This window comes from Gekko japonicus, unplaced genomic scaffold, assembly GCF_001447785.1.
Source record: "Gekko japonicus isolate JY-2015 unplaced genomic scaffold, Gekko_japonicus_V1.1 scaffold135, whole genome shotgun sequence".
NCBI classification, from domain to species: Eukaryota; Metazoa; Chordata; class Lepidosauria; order Squamata; family Gekkonidae; genus Gekko; species Gekko japonicus.
This window is the reverse complement of record NW_015175359.1, coordinates 366,862-392,781: the sequence shown is the minus strand read 5'-3', so window position 1 is coordinate 392,781 and position 25,920 is coordinate 366,862. Positions and strand designations below refer to the sequence as shown.

General features: G+C 44.6%; 1 protein-coding gene across 1 annotated transcript in view; it reads left to right on the top strand.

The window, feature by feature from the left end:
• Positions 1-25,920, top strand: part of TAOK3 (TAO kinase 3) — a 147,617-nt gene that overhangs the window by 117,070 nt on the left and 4,627 nt on the right. Inside the window, 5 exon segments of the mRNA XM_015425354.1 lie at positions 6,501-6,737; positions 9,357-9,485; positions 15,839-16,042; positions 22,385-22,624; positions 24,712-24,924. Coding sequence (XP_015280840.1) covers positions 6,501-6,737; positions 9,357-9,485; positions 15,839-16,042; positions 22,385-22,624; positions 24,712-24,924 — 1,023 coding nt within the window.

Sequence of the window (25,920 nt, the reverse complement as noted above, 5' to 3'; positions counted from 1 at the left end):
GTTGGTGGGAGCAAATCTTAGTTGGTGGAGCTGAGAAATTAGGCTGTTTTGCTTATTTTAATAGAGAATGAGAGATGAGAACGTTGAAGGGAGCCAGTCCCATTAATAAAATAAATTACAAGTTCTTCCTCATCTCCTTTGGCATTCTTAAAAAGGACCAAATATAAACTAATATAGTAAGGCTCAAAGGTTTGGCTGAGAAGGAGGTGATCATGTCCTCAGTTAAACACCGGTTTACAGTCCTCAGTCAAATAAATATATAAACATGTGATTGCAGTAGAGCTGTTTATATGTCCATGACTTCAAGTACTTGCTACATTCAGTATAGGCTGAATTGGAACATGGCATATATTAACCCAGGGTTCAGCTCTCTGAGGGTCAAAGTAGATGTGACCTTCAAAAATCTTTGATTAGGCTCTCCCATGCCCACCACCAGCACCTCCAAGGTAAAAGCAGCTGGGAGAAAGGCATTTGTATCAGGGCTGCAGTGCTGTAGGAGAGATGTTTTAACCTTCCCTGCACCTCCACATTGTATTCCTATGCAAATTGCAAGCAAACATAACATGGAACCACTCCTTATTCTGTGGGGACAGAAACATACAGTTACCCTGCTAGTCTCAAGATATTTTCCCCAATACTGTAAATGATGTCTCAGGGGAGTGATTGAGATAAGGCAGGAATCATGCAGTCCCAGTCACACATAAATACTTCTTCCCTTCCCTCCCTCCCTCTTTTTTTACACATAAATACTTCTATCTGTGTTTATGTTGGTTTAAAATAAAAAAGCAAGAGATCTATGCATCAGAGTGAGCTTCTAAGGCCACTTTTGAACTTTATCAAGACTAAATTGCATAAATAATCCCTTCTCCCTCGGTAGTCCCTCCTCCCTGCTAGAGATGTAAAAGCCCAGAAAAAAACCTGGGGAAATCCAGGGGGAAACTGATTCACCCCCACACACGTTTTCTGATGGGGAAAATGGAATTTTTAGGGAGTACTGAAAAAAAACTCCTCTGAAATATTTTGTCTTCTAGAATGAGTCTAATGCTTTTATAGAGAAGGTGGGCATGCTGTAGACATTTGTTGTTGTTCAGTCGCACAGTCGAGTCCGACTCTTTGCGACCCCATACAGAGCTCTAAATCCAAGATGCATTTCTGCACCCAGAAGGATACTTGAACTTCATGAGGGGAATATGCAGGGCTTTGCTTCTTCACTGTTGCATGCCTTCGGTTGCCCCTTTGACCTGACTCTTCCCTTATGGTTGATCTTTTCACCTCTTGCTCAAACCACTGTGACACACATACCCACAGATGGGCAAAAAGTTGCTTATTGCCCCGCCTTGCTGGCGGGAAAAAAGATCAGAAGGAGTTGGGGGCAGAAACTGCACCAAAGCCTCAGAGGGAAGTTCTGAAAGTTTCAGTGACAGAGCTCTCTCTAACCAATAGCTGCAGAAGGAAGAAGACAGCAACTAGCTGGAAATAAGGTACATATCCTAAGGTGGCTTGCAGTTTTTAGTATATTTACAAAGATTGAGTATATGTACAGTTTTGCTTGTAGAAAACTAAGGCATAAACTTTAAATTCCATAAATATGTCAGGATTGCAATTTTATGTGTTAAGTCAGTTATAATAGATGCATTTTATGTTGTTTAAATTAGTTTAGGTCTATTTCCTCCCTCTGGCTTGTTAGTGGGCTTTCTCCAACATTTGTCAGTCAAGCCAGTCTTCCAGCTTCTTTGACCCTTGCTCTTGTTTCTATCCATTCTCTGTGATGTATAAAGTTATTGACTATCTTCTTCCCTTGGACTGGGTTAACCATTAGGTTAAATAAGCTATGGGGTGTGCCACTAGCCAAATTAAAATTAGTGTTTAAAAATCCCCCCCAGCTGGCAGCCTTCTAACATCCTTGAGAGAGAGATTGTAGAGTGCATATAGCAGCAATTTTAGAACTACATCAGTTTCTTCTTTGTTTCCAAGTTTAACTCAAGCTGTTGCTTACCTTTTAAAAACCTTCACAACCTGAGACCCCAACATGCCTGAAGGATTACCTCGTCATGTATAATGGTACCAGCTGAGGATTTCAGAGCAGTTGCTCTTTGGGGAGCTGTTGGTAGCCAGAGACTGTACTTTCCCCATGGTAGCACCATTGCTGTGGGCCACCATGCTGGAGGAAGTTCACAGGGTCCCCACTTTTTTCTGGATTTCAAAGACTTTCAAAGGGCCTTCTTAAGTTAAGGCTGTTTGCCGCTTGCTAGCAGCACTGTTGGTAGCTGACCTGCTATATGTTGTTTGATATGTGCTTGACTTGTTTGTTCAGCAAATGTTTCAACCATTATGGTCATAACAACAACAATGGAAAACCTAAGACAAAAATAAATAATCAACAGTGAAAAACAAGATTAAAAATTCTATGTATCAAAGAAATACAGGAAATTGATATCAGAACATAGTCACACAAATTGACGAGGATAGGATACTGTAAATTAGATGCATTACATTACACCTTTACAGTTCACCAGATTGGCCTCAGCAAATTTTACGCTGCTGAAAATCTGGAGACTCTTATGTCACAAATGTACCATGATTAGACAACAAAAAATACAGTTTTAGTTGTATCTTTGGTAATAGATCTACATCTTAAATGTTTTAATCTTTGTATATGGTTTTATGGTACTGGGTACCAAGTAATGTACGCCGCCCTGAGCCTGCTCGTGGGGAGGGCGGGGTGTAAATGGAAACAATAAATAAATAAATCTTATAAAGTTAAGAATAAATTTCTCCCTTAGAATACAAAGAACAAATCTTCTGCCATAAATACAAAGGGACTGTTCTGTCATTGCTTTGTGATAGCATCCTTCCAAATATTATGGAGGGCATGGTATGAAACTGCCACGCCAGAAGTGTTATGCCAGAAGTGTCTTCTTCAGTGTTCTGACTGTCATGTCATAAAAATAAGTCTCAACACTGATTTCTAAAAGTGCAAGAATGGGGGAAATGGTTGTCTGAATTGCCACCAAGTTGTGTTGGGAATATAAACCTCACGGTTCGTTTTTAAGACTTTGTGCCTGATGTAAGTGATTGTGGATATTTTCTGAGATATGATATATTTTTCATGTGAGATAAAGTGGAATAGAATTTTGTTTTTAAGTTAGTAATTCTGGATGGGCACATGCAATAATCTGGACTGGAGTAAGCCTTAGTTCATCTCCCCTTCTGATTTGTCTGCATATTCAAGGGGTGAGTTGCAAGAGTCAGAAGCCTGTTGCCAAATTTGGGGGGGGGGGGTTGAATCCACCTCTTTTCACTCCCAAACAAGTTTATGCATTTAAAAGAAAACAGGGTTGTTGATTCTGAGGAGGGGATTCACAATTCCACAGACAGAAGCTGTAGCCTGCAAATAAACCAAGACAGTCTTGGTGATTTGAGAGGGGGAATATCAGGGAAACAACACTGAGATAATAGACTGTGGTTGCTAGCTTTTAAAAAAATGACACCGTTTGACTCAAACCCAGATCCAACCTAGGTCCAAGATATTTTCTTGTACCATGCTTTTACCAAGATGGACAGCTGTGTTAGTCTGCCTATAGCAACAGAAAAGACCAAGAGTCCAGTAGCACGTTAAAGACTAACAACATTTGTGGCAGGGGAATGAGCTTTTGTGAGTCACTGCTGAGAAATTGCATTTCTGATCTTAATGTTTATTGTGTTTGTTTTTGCTGGTCATTGATCGCAATAATGAATCAATCATAACCAAAAGCTCATACCCTGCCACATCCTTTTACCCATGTGTTCATAAAAAATTATCCCACGCAGTTGCTTTGCACTGTAGTTGTCCTGGCCCTAACTATGTGACCCTGATCTCTTCAGAAGGGACTACATCCCTGGCATGATTAGTGACTCTATACACTGATCCAAAAGGCATAGAATCCAAGAATATACATATCCTCTGGGAAAAGAGATGCACACACCCCTCATGCACGGAGTCATTCAAATAGTGAACTGGATACCAGCCAGACCTCCCCCCCCCCTCCTAGAACCACTTCCCTCCTCTTCCTTTACCTGAGATGCTGATAGGCCCTTCAGGTGAAGACAGAAATGTCAAAAGAGTGTTAGATTCCGTATCACAACTCCAGACAGTGGGTGGGTCAGAGGCAGTTTTCTCAGCCTGTACGTAATTTTATCCTGTTCTGGAGGTTGATGCCAGTTGTCTGCCTGAGAGCTGTCCACAGTTCTGTTCCTGTTTCCCCCTATTAAAGCCTAGCCAGACTACTGGCTTCAGCTCTCTCTACTGCTTGCTGCCTCCACTTTGCTGCTTCCACGCTGCCCCTGCCTTTCCTTTTTTTTCTTTTATTTCCTTAGAAGCTCATTGATTCCTGAATCTTGAGCAGTGGAAAATACTTACTCCCTATTTTTTAGATGCAAAAGCTAAAAGGACTGGTGCATATTTTGCAGTTGCTAAGGTAGACTTAGGATCCTTATCACTAAGCAAAAGAGCCAGGGTTTCTGGAGTATAAGGGGATGGCTTTGGCCCTATATAACTCCATCATCCAGTTTATGAAGGCGCTGTCTTACCCCCACAAACTTGGACCAGTAAAGACAGGAGAGAATTTGCTTTAGCTGTAGTAATGATGGAGGTTCAAAGGCAAGCGTTGCCCATGTCCTCTAACATTCCTTAGAGCCACTTTAGATGGCAGGAGGCTTTAAAGGAAGCAAATACTCGTGAGATGCAAAAATGGCCAGCAAGGGATGTGAGTGAATCTCTGGTGGTACACCTGGGCTGAGCAGCTGAACTGAGGTGACGATCTCAGGCAAATGTCCCTAAAATAGTATCTTGGATAGTGTCATTAAGCCCTTAAATCAGCCAGAAGCCAAGATCAAATGTTGAGTGGAACCTATCAGAGTTGTGTACCAGGGAAGATTGAGGGCTAAAGGCACAGGCATGTAGAGGCAAGTCTCAGATGTGACCACCAGTGGTAGTGCCCTAAACCTGTTGGCAGAGTGTGCTGCCTGGGAACCATTTTACAGATGAATGACTGTCACACGCCCATTTCTAGCTACTCAAGAATGGGGTGCTGTGCTTGTGTGTTAGATCTTTATACATTCTCATCCTCAAAAGAGTCCTACGACGTTCTAGGAAATCCAGGCACTCCTGTTCATCCTTGGGTGGCTGCATCATGATTAAAGCAAACTATTTTAATAGGGAGGGATTGTAGGGGGAAGGACCACAAGTCCATGGCACATTCCCATTTTCCTAGTCTTGGTTAGGTGATTGGGAATGTTGCAGGTGCACTAGTCCTTGAAGGACTTCCTGCACTTCCTATCAGAATTTCTGATCAGTTTCACCTTTGCTTCATGATGGTATTGGTTTTTAAGGTCAGCCATCTAGGAGCTGCACTTGCTTGATTAAAAGCAAAGCAGTTCATAGGAAAGCTCAGTTCCGTTGCAAATTAATTAAAAGACAACATGCAGAACACATTGTGCTAAGTCAAGCAAGAGTTCTTTTCAAGGCTTCAGCTGTTTTGCAAATAAACTTTAGGAACCCAAGTCTTTTGATAAGCCAAGGCCTGAAGTATTGTAAGCAAACCTTACTTTGTTTTGCTAGCAAGCAAGGAATTGCCTCAGAATACACAGATACAGAATAATGCAGACTCAAATCCTGTGGTTTTGCTTTGAAGAACTGCACGCAGATGTTGTTATGTTTAGCATATATTTTAGGAACATGGTTTGAACAGTCTCAATATATGTAGCCAGTTTTCTTGGTGTTGCTTTCATTGTTGGTCAAACAGTGGTGAAATTGTTAGACATGTCCAAGGTCAGGGGAAGGCGCTTTAATCACTTTCTAGGATTTTCAAAAGGTGTCAGGAATGCGTGAGCTAAGTGTTGCTGGTCCTGAAGCACAGTGTGAATCCTGTCTATCTATTTGAGTATGTATTTACTGCCTCCCCAAGATGGTGTCTGCATTGCCACTAGTGGCTTGCAGGCATCCTCACAGTAGTGTGTTGTGGTTCCATCTCACCTAAAAATGTTGTGAGGCTGCATTGTTACAAGAGGAAGGAGTCAACAAGCCCCATTGCAATTCTGCTTCTTAAATAGTGCTGCCCACCTCCCCGCCCCCAGTTGCCAACTCAGTGTCAAAATGTGGACAAGCAGCTATCTGTGACAATGGATTGGGAGTTTGGGGCAGGCAGTGTTGGCCCATTTAATCAAAAGTAATTTTTACAAAAATTGTTACCTACCAGGAACTAGAGGGTTCAAGGGCCAGTCTTTTCCCTGTGCAGCAGTGTGAAAAGTCTTGGCATTAGCAGCCAGCATGCTGACCAAAAGAATGGCCATTCTTTTCCCCCATTTTTTTTTGTCGTCTCTGGGCTGATTGAACAGTCCAAAATTAGCTACATTGGGGCTTGGAAAGTATTGGGGGGGTTTCTTAGAGTATATCTGGACTTCCTTCCCTATCAGGCAGGTGCTTCCATCTGATAGTTTTGTGTCTCCTTCAATGACCTTAGGTTACAAGGCAGATCCATGAGCATGAGCAGGAGAACGAGTTGCGGGAACAGATGTCAGGATATAAGCGGATGCGGCGCCAGCACCAGAAGCAGCTGATCGCCCTGGAGAACAAGCTGAAGGCTGAAATGGACGAGCACCGCCTCAAGCTGCAGAAAGAGGTGGAGACTCATGCCAACAACTCGTCCATTGAGCTGGAGAAGCTGGCCAAGAAGCAAGTGGCCATCATAGAGAAGGAGGTAAGTCAGGACCTAAAGCCATTGGGTATGTATCAAACACATTCCAAAGACTTTAAGGTCACTTGAGCTGTCTTAAGAGAGTGCAGCAATTTCTGCCCATTCCGTTTCCCTCTTCAGACCCCCCAATATGTTATTCGTGAGATCCACCAACTGCTGGCATGTTGGGGGGGGGGGCTCAGTGGGCAGATTATGCTTTTTTTAAAAAAAAACTTTGTGTCTGAGTATGGACCATTGTGTCTTGGACAAAAGAATGAATGCAGATAATGTGTGTTTTTGAGCCCAGCTACACTTCATGCAAAATGAGGTGGTAGAATTCAGCACTGTACCACTTTAGATTGTAAGTAGGGGCAGGGACTATATTTTCTAGTGATTCCCAATGCAAGGATCTTATTTCATGTAGTAAGCTTCCATATCAGGAAGAGAGCTATGCTAAACCTAGTGTGCTGGGTTGCTCTTTAACAAGGAGTTGTCTACATCAAGGGGCTAAATGAACTGTGATCACCCCTACACTTCTGAAAAAGTAAGGTCCAGATTTTTATAAATTATTATTATTTATTATTATTTTCAGTTTATATCCTGCCTTGCCAGCTGAACTGGCTCAAGGTGGCGTACAAACATTAAAATGCAATAAAACAGTAAATACAATAAAATACACATAAACAACCTGCATAACATCGTAAAAGTGCTAATAAAGACAGTGCAAATGATGGCAGCATTCAGTATACAACCTCATAGTAATAGGCAGTATCCAACAGTGGGTGGTTTAAGGGCAGTGGTATGTTCTGGGGGCTTATTCGTCAGTGGCGGCTCCTAATCAAAAGCCTGGTGGAAGAGCTCCGTTTTACAGGCCCTGCGGAACTATAAAAGGTCCTGCAGGACCCTGATGTCATCTGGGAGCTTGTTCCACCAGTGTGGAGCTGCCACTGAAAAGGCCCTGGCTCTAGTAATGGCCAACCTGGCATCTCTCGGGCCAGGGAGAGTCAGGCAATTCTGTGTCCCTGACCTCAGTGCTCTCTGGGGCACATATGGGGAAAGGCGGTCCCTCAAGTAGACAGGCCCCTGAACATATAGGGCTTTAAAGGTCAAAACCAGCACCTTGAAATGAATCCGGTAAGCTATTGGCAGCCAGTGCAATGCCTTCAGCACAGGCTGGATGTGGTCTCGTATAGAGAGACCCATCAACAGCCTGGCTGCCGCATTTTGCACTAACTGCAGCTTCCAGATTTGAGACAAGGGGCAGCCCCGTGTAGTGAGCGTTGCAGTAGTCTAATCTCGAGGTGACCATTCTGCATTACTTCATTCCGCATAGTTTTTGCATCTCTAGATGGAATGGGAGTTAGGGATTCCTCAATAAAAGAGTTCAGATTTTGCAATGAGGGCACCAGTTCCGGATTCAGATTAGATTGCACAATTGCAGACATCTTCATGAGCAGCACTGGAACTGTAGATTGCAGTTTAATCCTCAACACATTTGCTTAAAAATAAATTCCATTTATGTCAATAGAGTTTAGTTTTCAATATGCACAGTATAGGAGTGCAGGCCTTTTTTTGTTTTGCCTTTGGTTAATATGGCTTGCTTTTGCTATCTGCCCTGCTCTAACTGTTAAGAGGGACCTTGTTCTGCGTACAAACCATACAGTCTGCTACTGAACATCACAGCTTGAGTCTCCAGTTAAAGTATCTCAGGTAGCAGAGCCTCTTCTGCCAGAGACCTTTGGGGGCTACTGCACATCAGAAGAGGCAGGATCAAGCTAGATAGTCCAAAATTCTATCTCTGCCCAAAGCAGCTGCAAGATTATGGGCCCAGTTTTGGAACATGCAGTGTGGCATTGTGAGAGATATACTAAGTGTTGAATGGATGGTCCATTCTGGCAGGAAGTTGACAGTAATTCTGTGCTCAGGATTAGGGATGGCAAAAGTGGAAGGGATTCACAAAGCAAATGACTAAAAGGCTGGACCAGAACCAGCAGGTTGAAATTAAATCAAAGGAGTTTTTGGCTAAATATTAAGAAGAACTTCCTGACAGAGCAGTTCCTCAGTGGAACAGGCTTCCTTGGGAGGTGGTGGGCTCTCTCCTTCTTTGGAGGTTTTCAAACAGAGGCTAGATGGCCATCTGACAGCAGTGCTGTTTCTGTGAACTTCGGCAGATCATGAGAAGGAGGGCAGGATGGGTTGCATCAGTGCTTAGTTCTCATGGCCCTTTCTTACACACCCAGGGAAATGCTGATCACCACTTTGAGGTCAGTCAGCAATTTTTCTCCAGGCCAGTGATCCTGGAGGTTTTATGCCATCTTCTGGGCATGGAGCAGGGGTCACTGGGTGTGTGTGCGGGGAGGTATTTGTGAATTTCCTTCATTGTGCATGGGGTTGGACTAGATGACTCTGGAGGTACCTTCCAGCTCTATGATTCTATGACTATGTGCTTAGGGAGATGCAGGATCAGGATCTTGCCAACCCATCACACAGGGGCCAAGCTGATCTTGGGTATGATTGTTATATGGACACCATTGAGTTCTGCCAGTCTAGACTATGAATGACCAAACCACAGCACTGGGAGAACAGCAGAAAAGGCACAACTGAAAATGTTAAGATGCTCATTATTCCTCTCTCATATTTCAGGCAAAGTCAGCGGCAGCAGATGAGAAGAAGTTCCAGCAGCAGATTTTGACTCAGCAGAAGAGAGATCTGACCAATTTCTTAGAAAGTCAGAAGAAGCAATACAAGATTTGCAAGGAAAAGATTAAAGAGGCAAGAAGGCTCTTCCCGTTTTTTCATTCTGGGTTTCAGGCTAAATTGTGTCCTCTGAGTTATTGTTTTGAGTGAATCTAAAACCAGTCAGTAGTAATACATTAGAGCAGGATGTCTCAGAGATTCTTTGTTTCCCTGGGGGGAAAGTTGCTTTTTAGTTACTCAATTGGGCTTATAACCTTCTCTTTCTTAGAGACTTGGGGAAAATGTTCACAACAAAAGTAGGAATGGATGGAGTCAAATGTTCTATCTAGAACTCTTTCCATTCATAAGACAGCTTTTATGGAGTGGGAGGACATTTTGCAAATATCTCCCCCCCCCCCAAGCTCTTTTTGTTGTTGTTGTTACTACTTCTTGCTGTCAGTTGTTATCTTGACAGTGATTGCATGTCTCATTGAGGTTTGGAACCATAAAGTCCCGTGTCTCCCCCCCACCCCCTTATACATGATATGTCAGAGGGAGGGCTGGAAGGGCTGCCCTTACTTTGGACATTATCATCTAGCCATATCTGATTGGCTATATGGTGTTGTCATGAAGTCAGATCAGATTGAGGACGGTGCTTGCCCTCACTCAGGCTTTGTTTGCAGGGGGAAGAAAGAAATAGATGGTACCAAGTAGCAGTGAGGAATGCAGTTGCTGTTGGTGCTAAATTAAGCAAAAACTTTGATGGTTGCAGCACCCTTAAAAAGACAGTTGAAAGGGGGGGGTCCTTCTTCACAGCTGGCAAACTGGGTTTAAAACGTGGGGTGGGAAGCATTTCAGCTCAGTCTTAGAAATGTAATAAATTTGATCGGTATAGTCATCAATGCCCCCTCCTATATGAAGGTCTTTCACTGCTTCTGTAATTCAGGCTACAGCTTTTGTGAACCAAAAATTGAAGGGAGTTCTACAAGTACCAGGCAGCTATGCCTACTTGTATATCCCCAAACTTGGTGCATGGATGTTCACTCAGTGGCAGGGCTATGATGTATGTTCCAGTTTCTGTCAACAAAAAAAATCTACATTCTGCAACCTGTCTGAATTATGCAATGTGCTGAATTTCTGTTCCAAAACTTACTCAGCTTCTCCTTGAGCGGTCCCAGGAGCTGCATCTTAGCAGGGTCTGGTTACATTAGACCATGGGCAACTTACCATGTAGTGATGGTCTGTGTTTCCACCCAGAATGTCAGCTTTCCTGGTTCGTTACTTGAGGTCCTGGCACTGCCCCTGCTTAAAATATTCTGCACGTGGGCTTGATTTTTTGAACAGGCAAATGTTCTTCTGGGGTCTTAATTACCCCATGTCCTTTAGATGTAATTCAGTATGATTGGAGCTCCCAGATAAGGGAAGTCTGTGTAATCCCATCCTGTGATTGTCCTTTTGGCATTCTTTTGCACCTGTAGAAGGCACTCCATCAGGGCACATCTATCACTGTGCTTGGCACTCCCAAACAAGGCCCCTTACTGTGATGATATTCTCCATTTTGAAGTTCACCTTCCCAGGCATCTCATCTAGATATCCCTTATTGCAAGAAATGTTCCTAATGCTACTCTTTAGCAATCTATCCCATATTTGCTTTCTTTTTAAAATAAATGGCTTAGGAAGTCTTGAATTCTGAATATTCCAGTGCCCATTGTCCGGTGGAGAAAGCACTGTTCTTGCATATAAGTTGTAACCAATGCTCTCTCTAAACTGTGGAGTCTTGTGAGCAAAAATTCTACTTTGTGAGCTACTGGCATTAAAGTTGTGAGCAAGTGATTTGGCTACTGCATAAATTAGTTTGTTCTGGAGCCATTCTTCCTGAGCTAAGACAAAAATGTGTGAGCCGGAGGCTAAAAAACTGTGAGCTAGCTCACACTAACTCAGCTTAGAGGGAGCACTGGTTGTAACATGTAATGATCTTGCACTTGTGCAGTTAGCTCCATGTATATGCATTTGGTCGTTGCTGGCAAATGTGTTACCACTGTGAGGAGGCAGCCCGGATCCAATCTTAGTGCAGTGGTGGAGCGTGTTCCTTTTCCCTTGCTCTTGCAGGAAGGGCTCAGGTTGGGATGGGAGAGAGCTTACATTCACCCTCTTCCCTTAGTGTGACTCCCTCTTTTCTCTAGGGGTCCACTGGAGAGAGGGGTCAAGCCAAAACCTCCTCCTCAACCTCTGGCTGAGAGAGTTTAAATAGCTCTTCATAGTTTCTGCAAATCCTGGCCAGATCAGCCTATCCAATGGGATTCCCTCTGGATTTTGGTGGTTCCTTTGGTGCCAGCCCAGAGGGCTGATAACTTGCCTCCACCCACCCACCCCCGGTGGTCCAGCAGCCTCACTGCTGCTTCTGTGGTTTGCCCTCAACCCTAGACCTTCCTGGTCACTGTTGCCCAGCAAGGGCAGAGCCCCACTGCACAGTTGAGTGGTAGCAACCGAATCAGAGCCAGAGGTGTCAGCTTGTTGCAGCTCCAAACAACTGTGTGCAGGGATTATGTGATGGATTTGGTAACAAGGCACTCCCAATCTCATTGAAAATAGCACAAATATATTGGATGCTGCCTTACGTCAAGTTGCACCTTAGGTCTGTCTAGTTCAGTATTGTCTGCTGTGGTCAGCAACAGCCCTCCAGTAGCTCAGGCCAACAAGGTCTGTTCCAACTCCTGTTGAATGAAATCCTTCAGCTGCAGATATCAGGGACTAAACCTTTGGCATGAATAGCTCTCACTAAGCCATGCACCCTTCCTCCAGTGATACAAGTCACCAGGGGTCATTTCATAGAAAAAGAGGAGCAGGAGCTCATTAGCATAACTTATTTCCATATTCCACACCCCCTGACATCACCAGAAGTGTGTCAGAAGGCAACACCCACCACTCAGGCTCCACTGGCCTGTTTTGGATTGCTTGCTTTGGGGGGGGGGGAGGAACATGGAGATCTGCCCTCGCAGAGGAGGGAGAGCTTGTACCTGAATAAAACTTGGTCTTAAAGGTGCCACTGGACTGTTTTGGATTGCTAGCTATTGGGGGGAGGGACGTGCAGATCTGCCCTCACAGAGGAGGGAGAGCTTGTACCTGAAGGCGGGCCGAGGGGGGGCTCTGCAACTTACCTGGTTGCTTCTTGCTCCTTGTGGCCCGACTGAGGGCTGCTGGGAGCAGGGGGTGGGGCTTTTTGCATGTGCCCGCCCCCTGGGCTCCTTACTGCCGGAGCTCCGCTCCTGTGCGCTCCCGCAGGAAATGACCCCTGCAAGTCACTTTCCATGGAAAATGCAAAATGCAGATTGTTGGTCACTGTGGGGAAGATATCTGGGAGGTATGTCCCCAGCTGCACAGAAAGCCACAAGCTGCAAATGCAGTGATGAAACCCCACAGAGTGTGTAAAGCACTTAATATCTGTGAAACAAGCTTCTGAGATAGGTAATTAGGGACTACTACAGAAATGATGTTTTTACGTGTTGCATCTCAGGATTTTTTAAGTGTTTACCTCTAGCTACTGTCTATGGATGTGTCAAAGGTGTGTTTGAACACAAGCATATCATACAGATGTACTCATCAGAGAGCCAGGATTGTCTAATTATTAACATGCACATTTGCATTGTAGTGGTCCTAATATTTCCAAGAAAAATACCTGGCACAGTCCGGGTATTTTGATCCCAGTGTCTCTGGGCTAAGTACTGCCCTCTGTCCCTCGACCACTGTTTCTTTTTGTGACTCAGGTCAAGCCTCTCTCAAATGTCTTCTTCCCTCTTCTTTTTCCCTTAATGTTCTGATTTGCAGTTGGCATCCTCACTGAGCTTCCTCCAGGATATAATGTTGGAAATAGATCTTTAGGATGTTGTGCAGTAAAAAACATTTTTTTAAACCACAAAATCTTATTTTTAAAAAAATATGTTTTGCAAAATACCTGCACCTACATAGCTTTCAGGAGAATTGCATTAACTTTACAAATCTGTGCTGGGTCTTTTTCTTTGTGACTCACCTGTAGGAAGGAATCTCCAAGGTATATGTCATTAAAAAGCACAAAGCACAGAATTCCCCAGTTGTTTGGCCCCCGCACATATTTAATACCCTACAGTCAAGGAAGGAAACACCTGGTGGAAACTTTTTTTGGAGTGTCATAGGAAATAGATGGAAATTTTAAGTGCTATGGTTTATACCAGTCTTGAGTGTACACATGCAGAATTGCATCCCAGATTATCAGATCCAGAGTTACTATGGCACCTGGGTACTGGGTTCACATTCCCTCACTCAGATTGCAACTGGCGCATGAACAGGTGCTGTGAGTATGGTTTGCACATGCGTATACATTATTTATTTTGTCTACACTCGATTATCTGGAGGCTGAATGTGTGGGCTGACTTTCTTAAAGCATTGCACCTGAGGTGAAGCAAGGTGAAATGGAAGTGCTGTTCAAGGGGTATTATCTCTGTTAGCCCATTTGCATATGAGACAAATCTCACCTTGGCTGTGGCTTGTGGGCAACAGTTCTGAACAGCTGAGTGTAACACTTTGAAAAATCTTAACATATACCTTCATGGCTGTATTACCACACAGTAAGTGAAATTGTTAGGTACTTCCATGAGGATTGGTTGAAAGCATGCCTCTTTCTTCCATTCTCTTCACTGTTTTTATGAACAGGAATTCCCTGCTTCTTCTCCACATCTTAAGTGAAAACCGTGCGAAGATATCCACCTCCGCTCTTTCTTTCTGCTTTGCAATTCTCTGTGTAGCGGAAGGAAGGTGCAATCCTGCCAGAGGTTCCTTGAATAGTTTAGGAAGGCTGTTCTTCAAAGAGGAGTGCATACTTCAGCTCCTCTTTTAGGGCGGAGGCTACATCATAGATGCACTTACATGCTGTCTTCCAACTCATGGCAAAATATGTAAAGCACAAAATTGTCCCAGGAAATTTTGTCTTGTCTCAATCCAAGCTTTTCAGACTTCCCTCAGGCCTCCTCAGATGTTTTACATGAAGATGCCCCTCTCTCCCCTCCCTAGTAGCATAAGAGGGCCCTGGAACAGAGGCTTTGGCTGTGACACAGATGTCTGCCCTGGTAATCAAACACACACACACACCCGGAGATGAGGTGGCATCCCATCAGGAGGGAGAGAACTCCCTGGCGCAAGTGCCCATTGGGCAAGTATGGTCTAGCACTAGCCAGTTAGGTGTGGCTGGTTGGCCTTTGTGGCAGCCATGGGTGGCGACGGCATCCTGTTGTGGAGAGGACTGGGCTGCAGAAGTGGATCCAGCTCCCCCAGCGTGGGCCTTAAAAGATGTGGCCCAAAGGAGCCTGAGGCTAGACTAGGAGAGAGCAAACGCACAAGTCAAAGAGACAGTGGGTCAAGTAACTTCCTGACGCCTGCAGAGAGGAGGGGGCAACTCTGTAACTGGTTGGAAGCCAATAAAGGGTACGGTGTGCATGGATGAGGGTCTTCAGTATTTTCTTTAAAATCCAACGTCAGGTGGCCCTGAACAAGCTCCCAGCTCCCCCTCCTGCTGTGCCTGTTAGCCCTTACAGGGCCATTCAGCAGTTTGACCTAAGATGTTTCTTCAGCTGTTGAGGAAGTGTAGACAAAGTCAGAAAAGGGCAAAAAGGAGCGGACAAACAAGGTGACATCCTGTTGCAAGGGACTCTGTGGGGAACGTGCCTGTTTGGCACAGGGCCTGGATGATTGGGGGTAGTATGCACTATCTTCAACCTGGCAGGATCCTGCATCAAGGGAAAACCAAGACGGTAGTGCTGGCTCTCACTTTATGGGTCCCTTTGTGCATCTGGCTACCAAGAATTGCTCAGGCTCGCCAGCCTGCGGCACAAGCCATGTACAGAAACCTTCCCATTCCTCGCAAAATCTTGCTGCTGTTATCAAAACTCTTGCAGCTTTGCTAACATCCCTCAAACGTTTTGTCTGAGATGGAACTTTCAAGTTCACTTTGAGGTTTGATTTAGGTGAAATTTGGGTTGCACCTCGGATTGGCTGTGTATGCTAAACCTACGTACAGCACACAAGCAGGTGGATTCAGCATGTGGCAATTTCTGGACGCTGCAGCTTGAATTAACTGAAAGCAACTTCCTTGCATGCCCCAGAATTAGCCCTCAAGTATTAAGGAAGCATCACTTCAGCCTGTTCTGTGAACTTTAAAATCATTTCACTCTCTCCCTTGGAGTCCCTGTATTGTCAGTTGATTAGCTCCCATCAGGGGCATCTTGAGGAGTAATAGGCTTAAACCCTTCTGGGGGGAGGGGGATTTGGAGGGATGCCCTATGTTGCTGTTAAGCCCAGGCAGGTGGCAGAAATGTGGGGGGGGGGAGGAGCAGGAGGCACACAAGTTTCTTCCCTGTTATGAAAGAAGGGTGCATTTAACAAATGGCATTTGTTTCTCGGTCGTTCCTCTGTATGCGTAGGAGATGAATGAGGATCACAGCACACCGAAGAAGGAGAAGCAAGAGAGGATATCCAAACACAAAGAGAACCTGCAGCACACACAGGCTGAAGAGGAGGCCCATCTTCTCAGCCAGCAGAGACTCTACTATGACAAAAACTGCCGTTTCTTCAAGCGAAAAAGCATGATCAGGAGGCACGAGTTGGAGCAGCAGAACATTCGGGAGGTAGCACGTTTTACCTTTTTTTTCTTTAACCTTTGTTTATGGTGGACGGGAGGGGATTGGGTACATGCAGGTGGCCATTTGCCAAGCGGCAACCTGGGGCCGGTGCAAGGTATTTCGGTGCTCCAAGCAAGGTACACCCAGTACCTCTGAAGCCCATGCCACTGCTGGCCATGCCCAAGCCAAAGCCCCACAGCAGCACCCAGCCGGTGACAGCATGGGCCCAGGAGACGAGGCCAGTCACTTTCCCTGCTGTCAATGTCTGGGAGTCAGCTGTGGTACATCAACTCCTTCCTCACTGGGCCACCCCAAGCATTTACTTTCTGTTACTTGAATTCTGATGGCCTCTTGGTGTTTACCTTTCCCCCCCTGCCCCAGTGCTTCAGGCCAGTTGTCCCCTTCGTTTGTTTTTCAAGGCTTGGCTTGGGTACGCAGTCACGATGCATTAAAAAACACACAGGTTTTATACTGTTTTTAAATACTTTTAAATCTGCTGGAGAAAGGATGAAGCCTTATTTCATTCAAGGCCTGGGCAGTCAGCACTGTACGCCGCTGTGTTCTGAATGCGTAGGAGGTAACTTTGTGAATGACGCAAGTTGTAAGCCAATCAGCACTGTGCCAGTCTGGCTTCTGCTGAAAATCAGGAGGGCAAGTTCCCCCTGAGCCTAATTCTGAGAAGAAGCCTGTGTATGTCCCAGAAATGCATTGAATGTGATTCCATAGCAGACTCACTGACACTGCGTAACGCAGTTTGTATTTCAAACTTTTCATTTAGTGTTGTGTTGCAGTAAGCACGCATGCTCTCCAGTTAATCATTATTTGTACACCCAGTTCTATGTAATATGGGCTTCTCAGCCAGGGCATTTCCCTGAAAGACACACAAACACCCCTCTGAAGAAGTGGTGGCAGTGTTACCTGTTTAAGCAGGAAGAGCCCCACTCTGAGGCATGTGCTGTATAGAGGTATATTCATTCTTGCATTTAACTTGAATCATTGTAGAGGGGGAGGCTTGCATGGTGGGTTTGGGCAAGGAACAATGCAGAGGACAACAGGGATGGGTAGGTGGTGGATTGGGCCTGTCAGAGCCAGTTTGGTGTAGTGGTTAAGAGCAGCAGACTCTAATCTGGAGAACCGGGTTCAGTTCCCTGCTGCTCCACATGTAGCTGCTGGGTGACCTTAGGTCAGTCACAAGTTCTCTCAGAGCTGTTCTCTCAGAGCTTTCTCAGCCCCACCTACCTCACAGGGTGTCTGCTGTTGTAGGGAGAGGAAGGGAAGGATATTGTAATCCACTCTGACACTTCAAGTAAAGAGCGGGGTATAAATCCAACTCTTCTTTTGATGAAACTTTGTTGGGAAATGTTCTCTGTTCCTCTGAGGATGTTCAGAGTAGTTATAATTCAACTACATTTTGTTCACTGATTCAACCATTAAGTACGGGACAGATCCACGAATACTCATCCAGGTTGGGAGCTGGGACATGGAGATGAGTGCCTCTATCCCCTTCAGTACATATGTTATGGGGGAATAACACTTTAAGAGATCTCATGCATTTGCAGTTTGCAAGGACTGATTAAATGCTGCTGGGTTGCAAGGCACAAAGGAAGAACCCCACATTCCAGTTTGCCATCAAGTAGCCCTGATGATGTCGAGGTGACTGTCATTTTATTTTGATACTAACTGATACCTCTCCTATTGTCCCCATTTTAAAAATAAATAAATAAATAAAGGCAAGGAAAGAGGAGAACAAATGGGTGCTGTAAAAACAGGAACTTCCCCAGCCTTTCCAAAAGGTCCCAGTGCTGCTTATCGCCCAGTGTTAGAACTTGGGCCCATTGAGCAGGTACTGACCAGGCAGAAGAAGGTCCTTCTTTACATGTCGCATTGTTAATTCTTCTGACCGCCCTGTAAAAAAAAAAGCTACACATACTGTATTCCAGGGCATATTTATACTCCAAGGCCAGATTCCTGTGTATTGGGGTCGAAGAATTCCTGCAAAAACAGAAGTCATGCATTTCACGGTACTTAAACATCCAGACCTTGAAAACATACTTTGACGAGAGGCAGGGTGTTTATTTTGCATAAATCCACCCCTTCCTCTTTAGCATATAGAATAATTCACACCAGTATGGTTCCTTTACATAGTTCTATTTTTAAAAAATTTGAAGCAACAAAAAATATCTTTTGAACCTGAAGTACTAGACAACTAACAGACTTCGATGAATTTTAAAGAGAAACATCTAAAATTAATAATTTCTAACATTTTTGTACCTCAATGTGGAGTAAAAAAAAAAAACCTACCCCAATAGACAAATGCATAGGTTTCTGGGATTGTTTGGTGCCATGGGTGCTTTTTTTGGGGGGGGGGGGGTTTTTTTTTTGCTGAAAGCAAATTGTAAGTGGAAATGGGCTGTCTTTTGGAGATAATGTGTACAGGTGACAGTGTCCTAATATGGGCTTCCCCACCTTTGTGGCCCTGCAGGTACTTTTGGAATTCTGACACAGGGTGGTAGGCAGAACCACAAGGGGGTGGAGCCAACCACAAAATGTCAGGGAGTGAGGTGATGCGTAACTCTTCAACATTTCAGGGAGAAACGTCTGTTTAACAGGATGCCTTTTCAAATGAAGATATTGTTTTAAAATATTTTCTTATGTACACCCAAATGTACTTTCAGTCATGCAGTGAAGACTGTGATGGCAGCTGCCACCAAAGCAGCATTTTAAAAAATCTGCACAGCCAATCAGAAGTCCCACTGGGCAAGAGCCCCACCCACTTTCTAAAAACACTCGGCAAGCGCCAAGAAAGGTGTCATTGGGTGCCATGGTGCTCATAGGTGCCACACTTGGGACCAGTGTTCCCTCTAAGCTGAGTTAGTGTGAGCTAGCTCACAGTTTTTTAGCCTCCAGCTCACACATTTTTGTCTTAGCTCAGGAAGGATGGCTCCAAAGCAAACTAATTTATTCAGTAGCCAAATTGCTCACTCACAACTTTAATGCCAGTAGCTCGCAAAGTAGAATTTTTTCTCACAAGACTCTGCAGCTTAGAGGGAGCATTTCTTGGGACCCCTGTCCTAAGAGGAAAAAGTTTTACAGCCACTTCTCTGTGCATTGTGCCAAAAAAGGTACAACTGGGAGAAGAAAATTCACCCCAGACTTGCTTCCATGGTTAAGGTCTCTGCAAGGTGTGGTGACAGCCAAAGTCTTGGGTAGTTTTCCAAAGGATCAGATCTTGGAGGACATGTCAGTGTTAGCCCCAATAGCTGAACAGAACCTCTGTGTTCAGAGGCTGTAATATTTTGTGACATTCTGAGAATAATCATGTGAAACTGGCTGTCTCCATTATGCCCTTGTGAGCTTTCCAAGAGCAAGCCAGTATCAGAACACTGAACCAGGTGGACTTTGGCTGATCCAGGAAGGCATTTCTTAGTCCCTTGCTTTAAGGTGCAACTCTGTATAAATACTCCTTTCAGTATGCATCGAGGACAGGGCTGGTCAGGGCTTAAAAGAATAAGAACATAACACTTCGGCATTACCTCTTGAACGATACCACTGTACCTCCCTTGTGATTTAGATTTGTGCACTATTGATATGTTTGGCAAATAATGTGCTGGGTTTTTTAAAAAAAAAATTCTGTCCCATTTACAATCCAAATTTAGACAGAAAAAGATGGTATTGAGGATAAACAAGGAAGAATATGCAGCCGCTTCAGTTGAACAGCCTTAGTTTCAGTGGAACATAGTAGCATTGTGTTAGTTCACAATGTATTCACTAACTAAAATGTTTCTGAATATAAAGTTAAGGCCAACATTGTCTCAGTTTCCTTAAATGGGCAGTATTTTGTTGTACTATTGTTATGTTTTTATCTTGTTTTAAGTGTTTAAATTATGGCTTTTGCCCCAGTTGTTAGCCGCCCTGAGCCTTAGGGGAGGGTGGGATATAAATCGAATAATAAATAAATAAACGAGAATCTGAAGACTTAAAGGATTTGCAGGAAAAGTGAGTTTTGAGAAGGAATTTTTCAAGGGAGAGACCAGCATCCAGTGCTGGATTTAGGTGTTCAAAGAGGCGCATAAGGGAGAAACAGCAGAAAACCTTCAGATAGCTAGTAGAGCTGGAGGAGTGAATGTCACTAGCAGGGAGGTATTGATAAGGTATGAGAATGGGCCGATGGATGCTCTTGTGTGTATGTGTTTCAGAGGTACACTCACTAGCATGTCTAGAGGGCACAGGTGTGGCCTAGGTTGTTGGATGGCCCCAGGAAAAGTACCTGATGCTGTTTGCCTTCTGTGTGATTGCAGTGCTGGTCACAGGGAGATCCATGGTACATTAACCATGACTCCCTCTGAAAGTAGAACAAAGTTTAAGTCCAGTGGCACCTTTAAGACCAACAAAGTTTTATTCAAGGTATGAGTTTTCGTGTGCACGGACACTTCCTCAGATACACTGAAATGGAACTTACCAGTCCATACATATAGGCAGACGGTGAACAGCGAATACAACATAATGATGTTTTAACAGATGTAAAGACCAAACAAGCTAAGTTTATATATAAGTTTATTTATATCAATTTAAGGAGCTGCGGTGGCTCAAGTGGTTAAGACGCTGAACTGCAGGCTGTGGAAGGTCAGTAGTTCAGCAGTTCGAGACCCGAGTTGCCGCATGACGGAGTGGGCTCCCGTCTCTAGTTCCAGCTTCTGCCACCTAGCAGTTCGAAAGCAAGAAATTGCAAGTAGATAAATAGGTACCACTTCAGTGGGAAGGTAACAGCATTCCGTGCGCCTTGGTGTTTAGTCATGCCGGCCACATGACCACGGAAACGTCTTCGGACAGCACTGGCTCTTCGGCTTTGAAACGGAGATGAGCACCGCAACCCTAGAGTCGGACTCGACTACCTTTCGAGAAAGGGAACCTTTACCTTTACTTTTTATATCAACTTAGCTTGTTTGGTCTTTGCATCTGTTAAAACACCTTCATTACGTTGTATAGTAATTCGTTGTTCACCATCTCCCTATATGTATGGACTGGTAAGTTCCATTTGACTGAATCTGAAGAAGTGTGCGTGCACACGAAAGCTCATACCTTAAATACAGTTTTAATTATGGCTTTAAAGGTGGCCTTAAAGGTGCCCACCTTTGGCCTTAAAGGTGCCCACTGGCCTCAAACTTTGTTCTACTGCTTCAGACCAACATGACCACCCACCTGGATCCCTCCGAAAGTATCGTACCTTTCTCCTTAAAATCAAACGGATGGGGTCTTGTCACTTGCTGTTAAAATGACTCTTCCCCCATGCTTTACACCACATCAGCCACATATACATACTTAATAAAAACAAAACAATACACCCAGAATTGGACTAGAAACCAAGCCATCCATTCTGTGAAAGTAGCTGAACTGCAGGTCTCTGGGCTCATGGTCGCCACCTGCTGGGTAGCTTGCAGAACTACAAAACAAAAGATTTCTGTGCATCCTGAAGCTGATGAGCAGATTGGCTTTGAACTTCCACTGCAAGCACTACAGCAAAGTTGATCTGCAATCACTTCAGGATGAATCTGTGAAAACAGTTTTTCACACTGTGCCAAATAAATGCATGATCAGAGTCCAGTAACACCAACGAGATTTCTAGGAAGTTTCAGGCGGGCGACTGTGCTGGCCTGCAATAGAAAAACTGGATTTTAATCCAGCAGCCTCTTAGAGACCAACAAGATATTCAGCATATGAGCTTTTGAGAGTTAAAGCTCTGTTGTATCTGACAAAGGCAGCTTTGACTGTCGAAAGCGTATACCCTGTAAATCTTGTTGGTCTCTTAAGGTGATACTGAGCTTGATTCTAAAATTTCCAGGAGTCATAGCTCTCTTTGTCAGATATGAAGGTCAGATGAGGACAAAGGGAGCTTTGCCTCTCAAAAGTTTTTACCCAGAAAATCTTGTTGGTCTTTAAGGTGCCGCTGGACTCGAATCTTGCTCTTCTCCTGCGGACCAACATGGCTACCCATCTGAAAAAAATAAATGCATGACAGTTACTATAAGATGTAGTGATGGTCTTAGATAAATTCATACAAAATGTATCATGACGGCAGAGAAGAATCTCCCTGTGCAGAGGCCATGTCCCTCTGACTACCTGACTACCTTCGTGCCCTTCTGGTTGGTTGCTGTTAAAACAGTGCAGGGTTAGATGGGCCTTTGGTTTAATCCAGCAAAGCAATTCTCAAGCAGGGACCATTTTGATCCCAGACTAGCTCAGTAGAGCATTCGTCAAAAATCTCACCACCTCGGCGACGTGCAAGGGAGATTACAGTTTGCTGCTTTTCTTGGGCTCGCTCCTTGTAAGCTTTCCCCTTACTGTATGCAGGAGCTAAATAAGAAGAGAACGCAGAAGGAGATGGAGCACGCCATGCTAATCCGGCACGATGAGTCGACGCGGGAGTTAGAGTACAGGCAGCTGCACACGTTGCAGAAGCTACGCATGGACTTGATCCGGCTGCAGCACCAGACTGAGCTAGAGAACCAGCTGGAGTACAACAAGCGGCGGGAGCGGGAGCTGCACAGGAAGCACGTGATGGAACTTCGGCAGCAGCCCAAAAACTTGAAGGTGATCACTCTCTCTCTATTTATTCATTTTAATCCATCATGCTCCCCTTTCTGATGAAGTGTGGCATTCAGGGCAGTTTACAAGTATCTAAGAGCAAAGCCACAGTCCAAATCAGCAGTGGAAGGTAATAAACCATTGAGATGGAAAAAAGAAAAGCACAACCATTTACAGTGCTGTCCAGTCTTCTTGGAGCTGCGGTGGCTCAAGTGGTTAAGAAGCTGATCTGCAGGCTGTGGAAGGTCGGTAGTTCAGCAGTTCGAGACCCGAGTGTGCTGCATGACTGAGTGAGCTCCCGTCTCTAGTTCCAGCTCCTGCCAACCTAGCAGTACGAAAGCAAGAAATTGCAAGTAGATAAATAGGTACCACTTCGGTGGGAAGGTAACAGCGTTCCGTGAGCCTTCGTGTTTAGTCATGCCGGCCACATGACCACGGAAATGTCTTCGGACAGCGCTGGCTCTTCGGCTTTGAAACGGAGATGAGCACCGCAACCCTAGAGTCGGATTCGACTGGCTTTCGAGCAAGGGAACCTTTACCTTTACCTTTTACCAGTCTTCTAGTTAGGTCACTAGTAATGGGAAATGTAACCTAAAGCCATCTTTTGCAGGATCAAGTAAGGATTTTTCCCTGTAAGTTAAAGGTGGAGACAGAGAACCGTGATTTGGAATTCATTATCAAATTCATAGGCTTTGTAAGATTGTATGTCTTAACCAGCTGGAGAAGTACTGGATTTTCTTGTCCCAAAAAATATAGCAGAAACGTTAGCCTGGAAACAGACTGTTTCTTAAGAGAGCTGGGAGTGCTTTGAGAGAGGCAGTTTCTGTTGTTCCGCTTTGTGTGTGGCCAACTGGTTTCACAAGTAGTGAAAGTGTGATGAGTGTGTACAACCGAAATGTTTCTCTCACACCTGATCTGCCTTCAGCTTTCAGATGGGGGGGAGCACCCAGAGTCTCCAGCATTTCTCTTTGAAAGCCAGAGAAAGCTGCCAGCTACCAGTCACATCTAAGAACTGGCCATGGTTTGTTCATGACCAGTATAGAGACTATCCATTGATTCAATTTTCGTTACTGTAAAACTTCAAGGACAAATTTGTAACACCTCCAGTTTGTCACACGCTACTCAGGCTATACTGCTGAGGGGTTTATCCTGTATTCATCTCTAGTAAGTCTTGATTGAGAGAGAGAAGGTGGTGTGATATAGCCTGGTCTCATCAGATCTTGGAAGCTAAGCTGGGTTGGTACTTGGCAGGAAAACCACCAAGAAAAATTCTGCAGAGGAAGGCAGTGGCAAACCACCTCTGCTTCTCACTTGCCTCAAAAGCCCCTTGCTCGAAAGCCAGTTGAATCCGACTCTAGGGGGCGGTGCTCATCTCCGTTTCCAAGCAGAAGAGCCAGCACTGTCCAAAGAAGTTTCTGTGGTCATGTGGCTGGCATGACTAAACACCGAGGCGCACAGAATGCTGTTTCCTTCCCACCAAAGTGGTCCCTATTTATCTACTTGCCGTTTCTTGCTTTTGAACTGCTAGGTTGGCAGGAGCTGGAGCCAGAGACAGGAGCTCACTCCGTCATGCGACACTAGGGTCTCGAACTACCGAACTACAGACCTTCCAATCTGCAGCTCAGCGTCTTAACCTCTGAGCTACCGCAGCCACTCAACAGCACTTTACACACACATAAAAGTCTTGATTGAAAAGTGACACTGGCGGTAGCAGAGGCTTTCTTTACCCATGGCTCTCTGCACTGGCATGGCATCTTATTTAAACTGGGCTGCTACTCATGCAAAGCTGTAGCCTCTTTGCACAGGTAGCAGCCCAGCTTAAACAAGATGCAGTGTAAGTGCAAAGTCCTGTGGGTAGTTGCTTTTGCCATGGTCAGCATCACTTTTAAATCAAGCCTGGGGTTGAACTATAGAAGACACTAGCTGACCTGAGTGATTTATTGTTTGTTTGTTTTTTATATAATGATTCTATCATGTTACGGCATGTGGCTATAAAGCTGATGGTGAGACTGTACACCTTCTTCTTGCATGAGCATTGGGCAATTATTAGCATTTTTAAAATGCACAACCTGAATTGCCACCTTTCCTTGCAGGCCATGGAAATGCAGATCAAGAAGCAGTTCCAGGACACGTGCAAAGTGCAAACCAAGCAGTATAAAGCACTCAAGAACCACCAGCTGGAAGTGACTCCAAAGAGTGAGCACAAAACTATTCTGAAGAGCCTGAAGGATGAGCAGACAAGGAAGCTTGCCATCCTGGCTGAGCAGTATGAGCAGAGCATCAATGAGATGATGGCATCGCAAGCGGTGAGGATGTCCTCTTGGCTGCAGAGCCTGAGTGGTGTTCTTTCTTCCTGTAAAGAAAGCCAGGTCTTCTGAATGTGGCTTGCAATCTAGAAGGACCCCCAAAAAAAATTAGGGGGGGGGGAAACCCAAGCAATCAGAGCCAGTGAAAGATTTTATATTGTAATACGTGAATGGATTTTTATTTTGGGGGGGTGATAAGAAGGCGTATCTGGGCTGAGGTGAATGTTTTTATTTTGTAATTTACTTATTGCATTTATATGCTGCCTCTCCAGAGACTTGCTCAAGGCAGCTCACAAAGTAAAACCGTGCAATAGAATAATTAAAGACACCATAGGAATTATCAATAATAATCTGCATAAATAAAAACCGGCCATTGAAAACAAACCAGGGTATAAAACAGCATGGGACAGCCTAAAAAGAATTTTCGTAAAATAGTCCTGGGGCTAGAAGGAGATCATAAAAAGAGCTTTAAAAAAAGATAGATCCCCTTAATTAAAAGTCTGGGTAAAAAGAAATGTTTTGGCCTGGTGCCTAAAAGAGAATAAGAAAGGTGCTAGGTGAGTGTCAAATGGGGAGGGTATTCCAAAGGCATGGTGCCACCACTGGAAAAGCCCTGTCTCTGGTTGCCACCCGCCTTACCCCTGCAGGCAGGTGTAAAGAGAGCAGGGCTTAAGATAGGATGTCTTTATGATCACTTTAAGTGCTGGGAGAGTGAAACGAGCAGCAACGAATATTTGTGCACAGTTGCTAACAGATCATGAGGGAAGTGTGAGGCCAGTTTGGCGGCTGTGTGTGTGCTTAAGTGCTAAGAACTGAAGGAATTGTGTGGGCAAAAGTTGACTGAGGAAAGGGATGAGAGTTAGGACAGCCCTGAGGGCCAAACTACACACTTTTCTTGCGGTCACAAAACTGCTGCGGGGTGAGGGATTTTTAAAGTCCACAGAGGCTCGATTAAGCTTGGGGTAACGGCATAGAGGGAGAAAGGGCTCCTTCTTT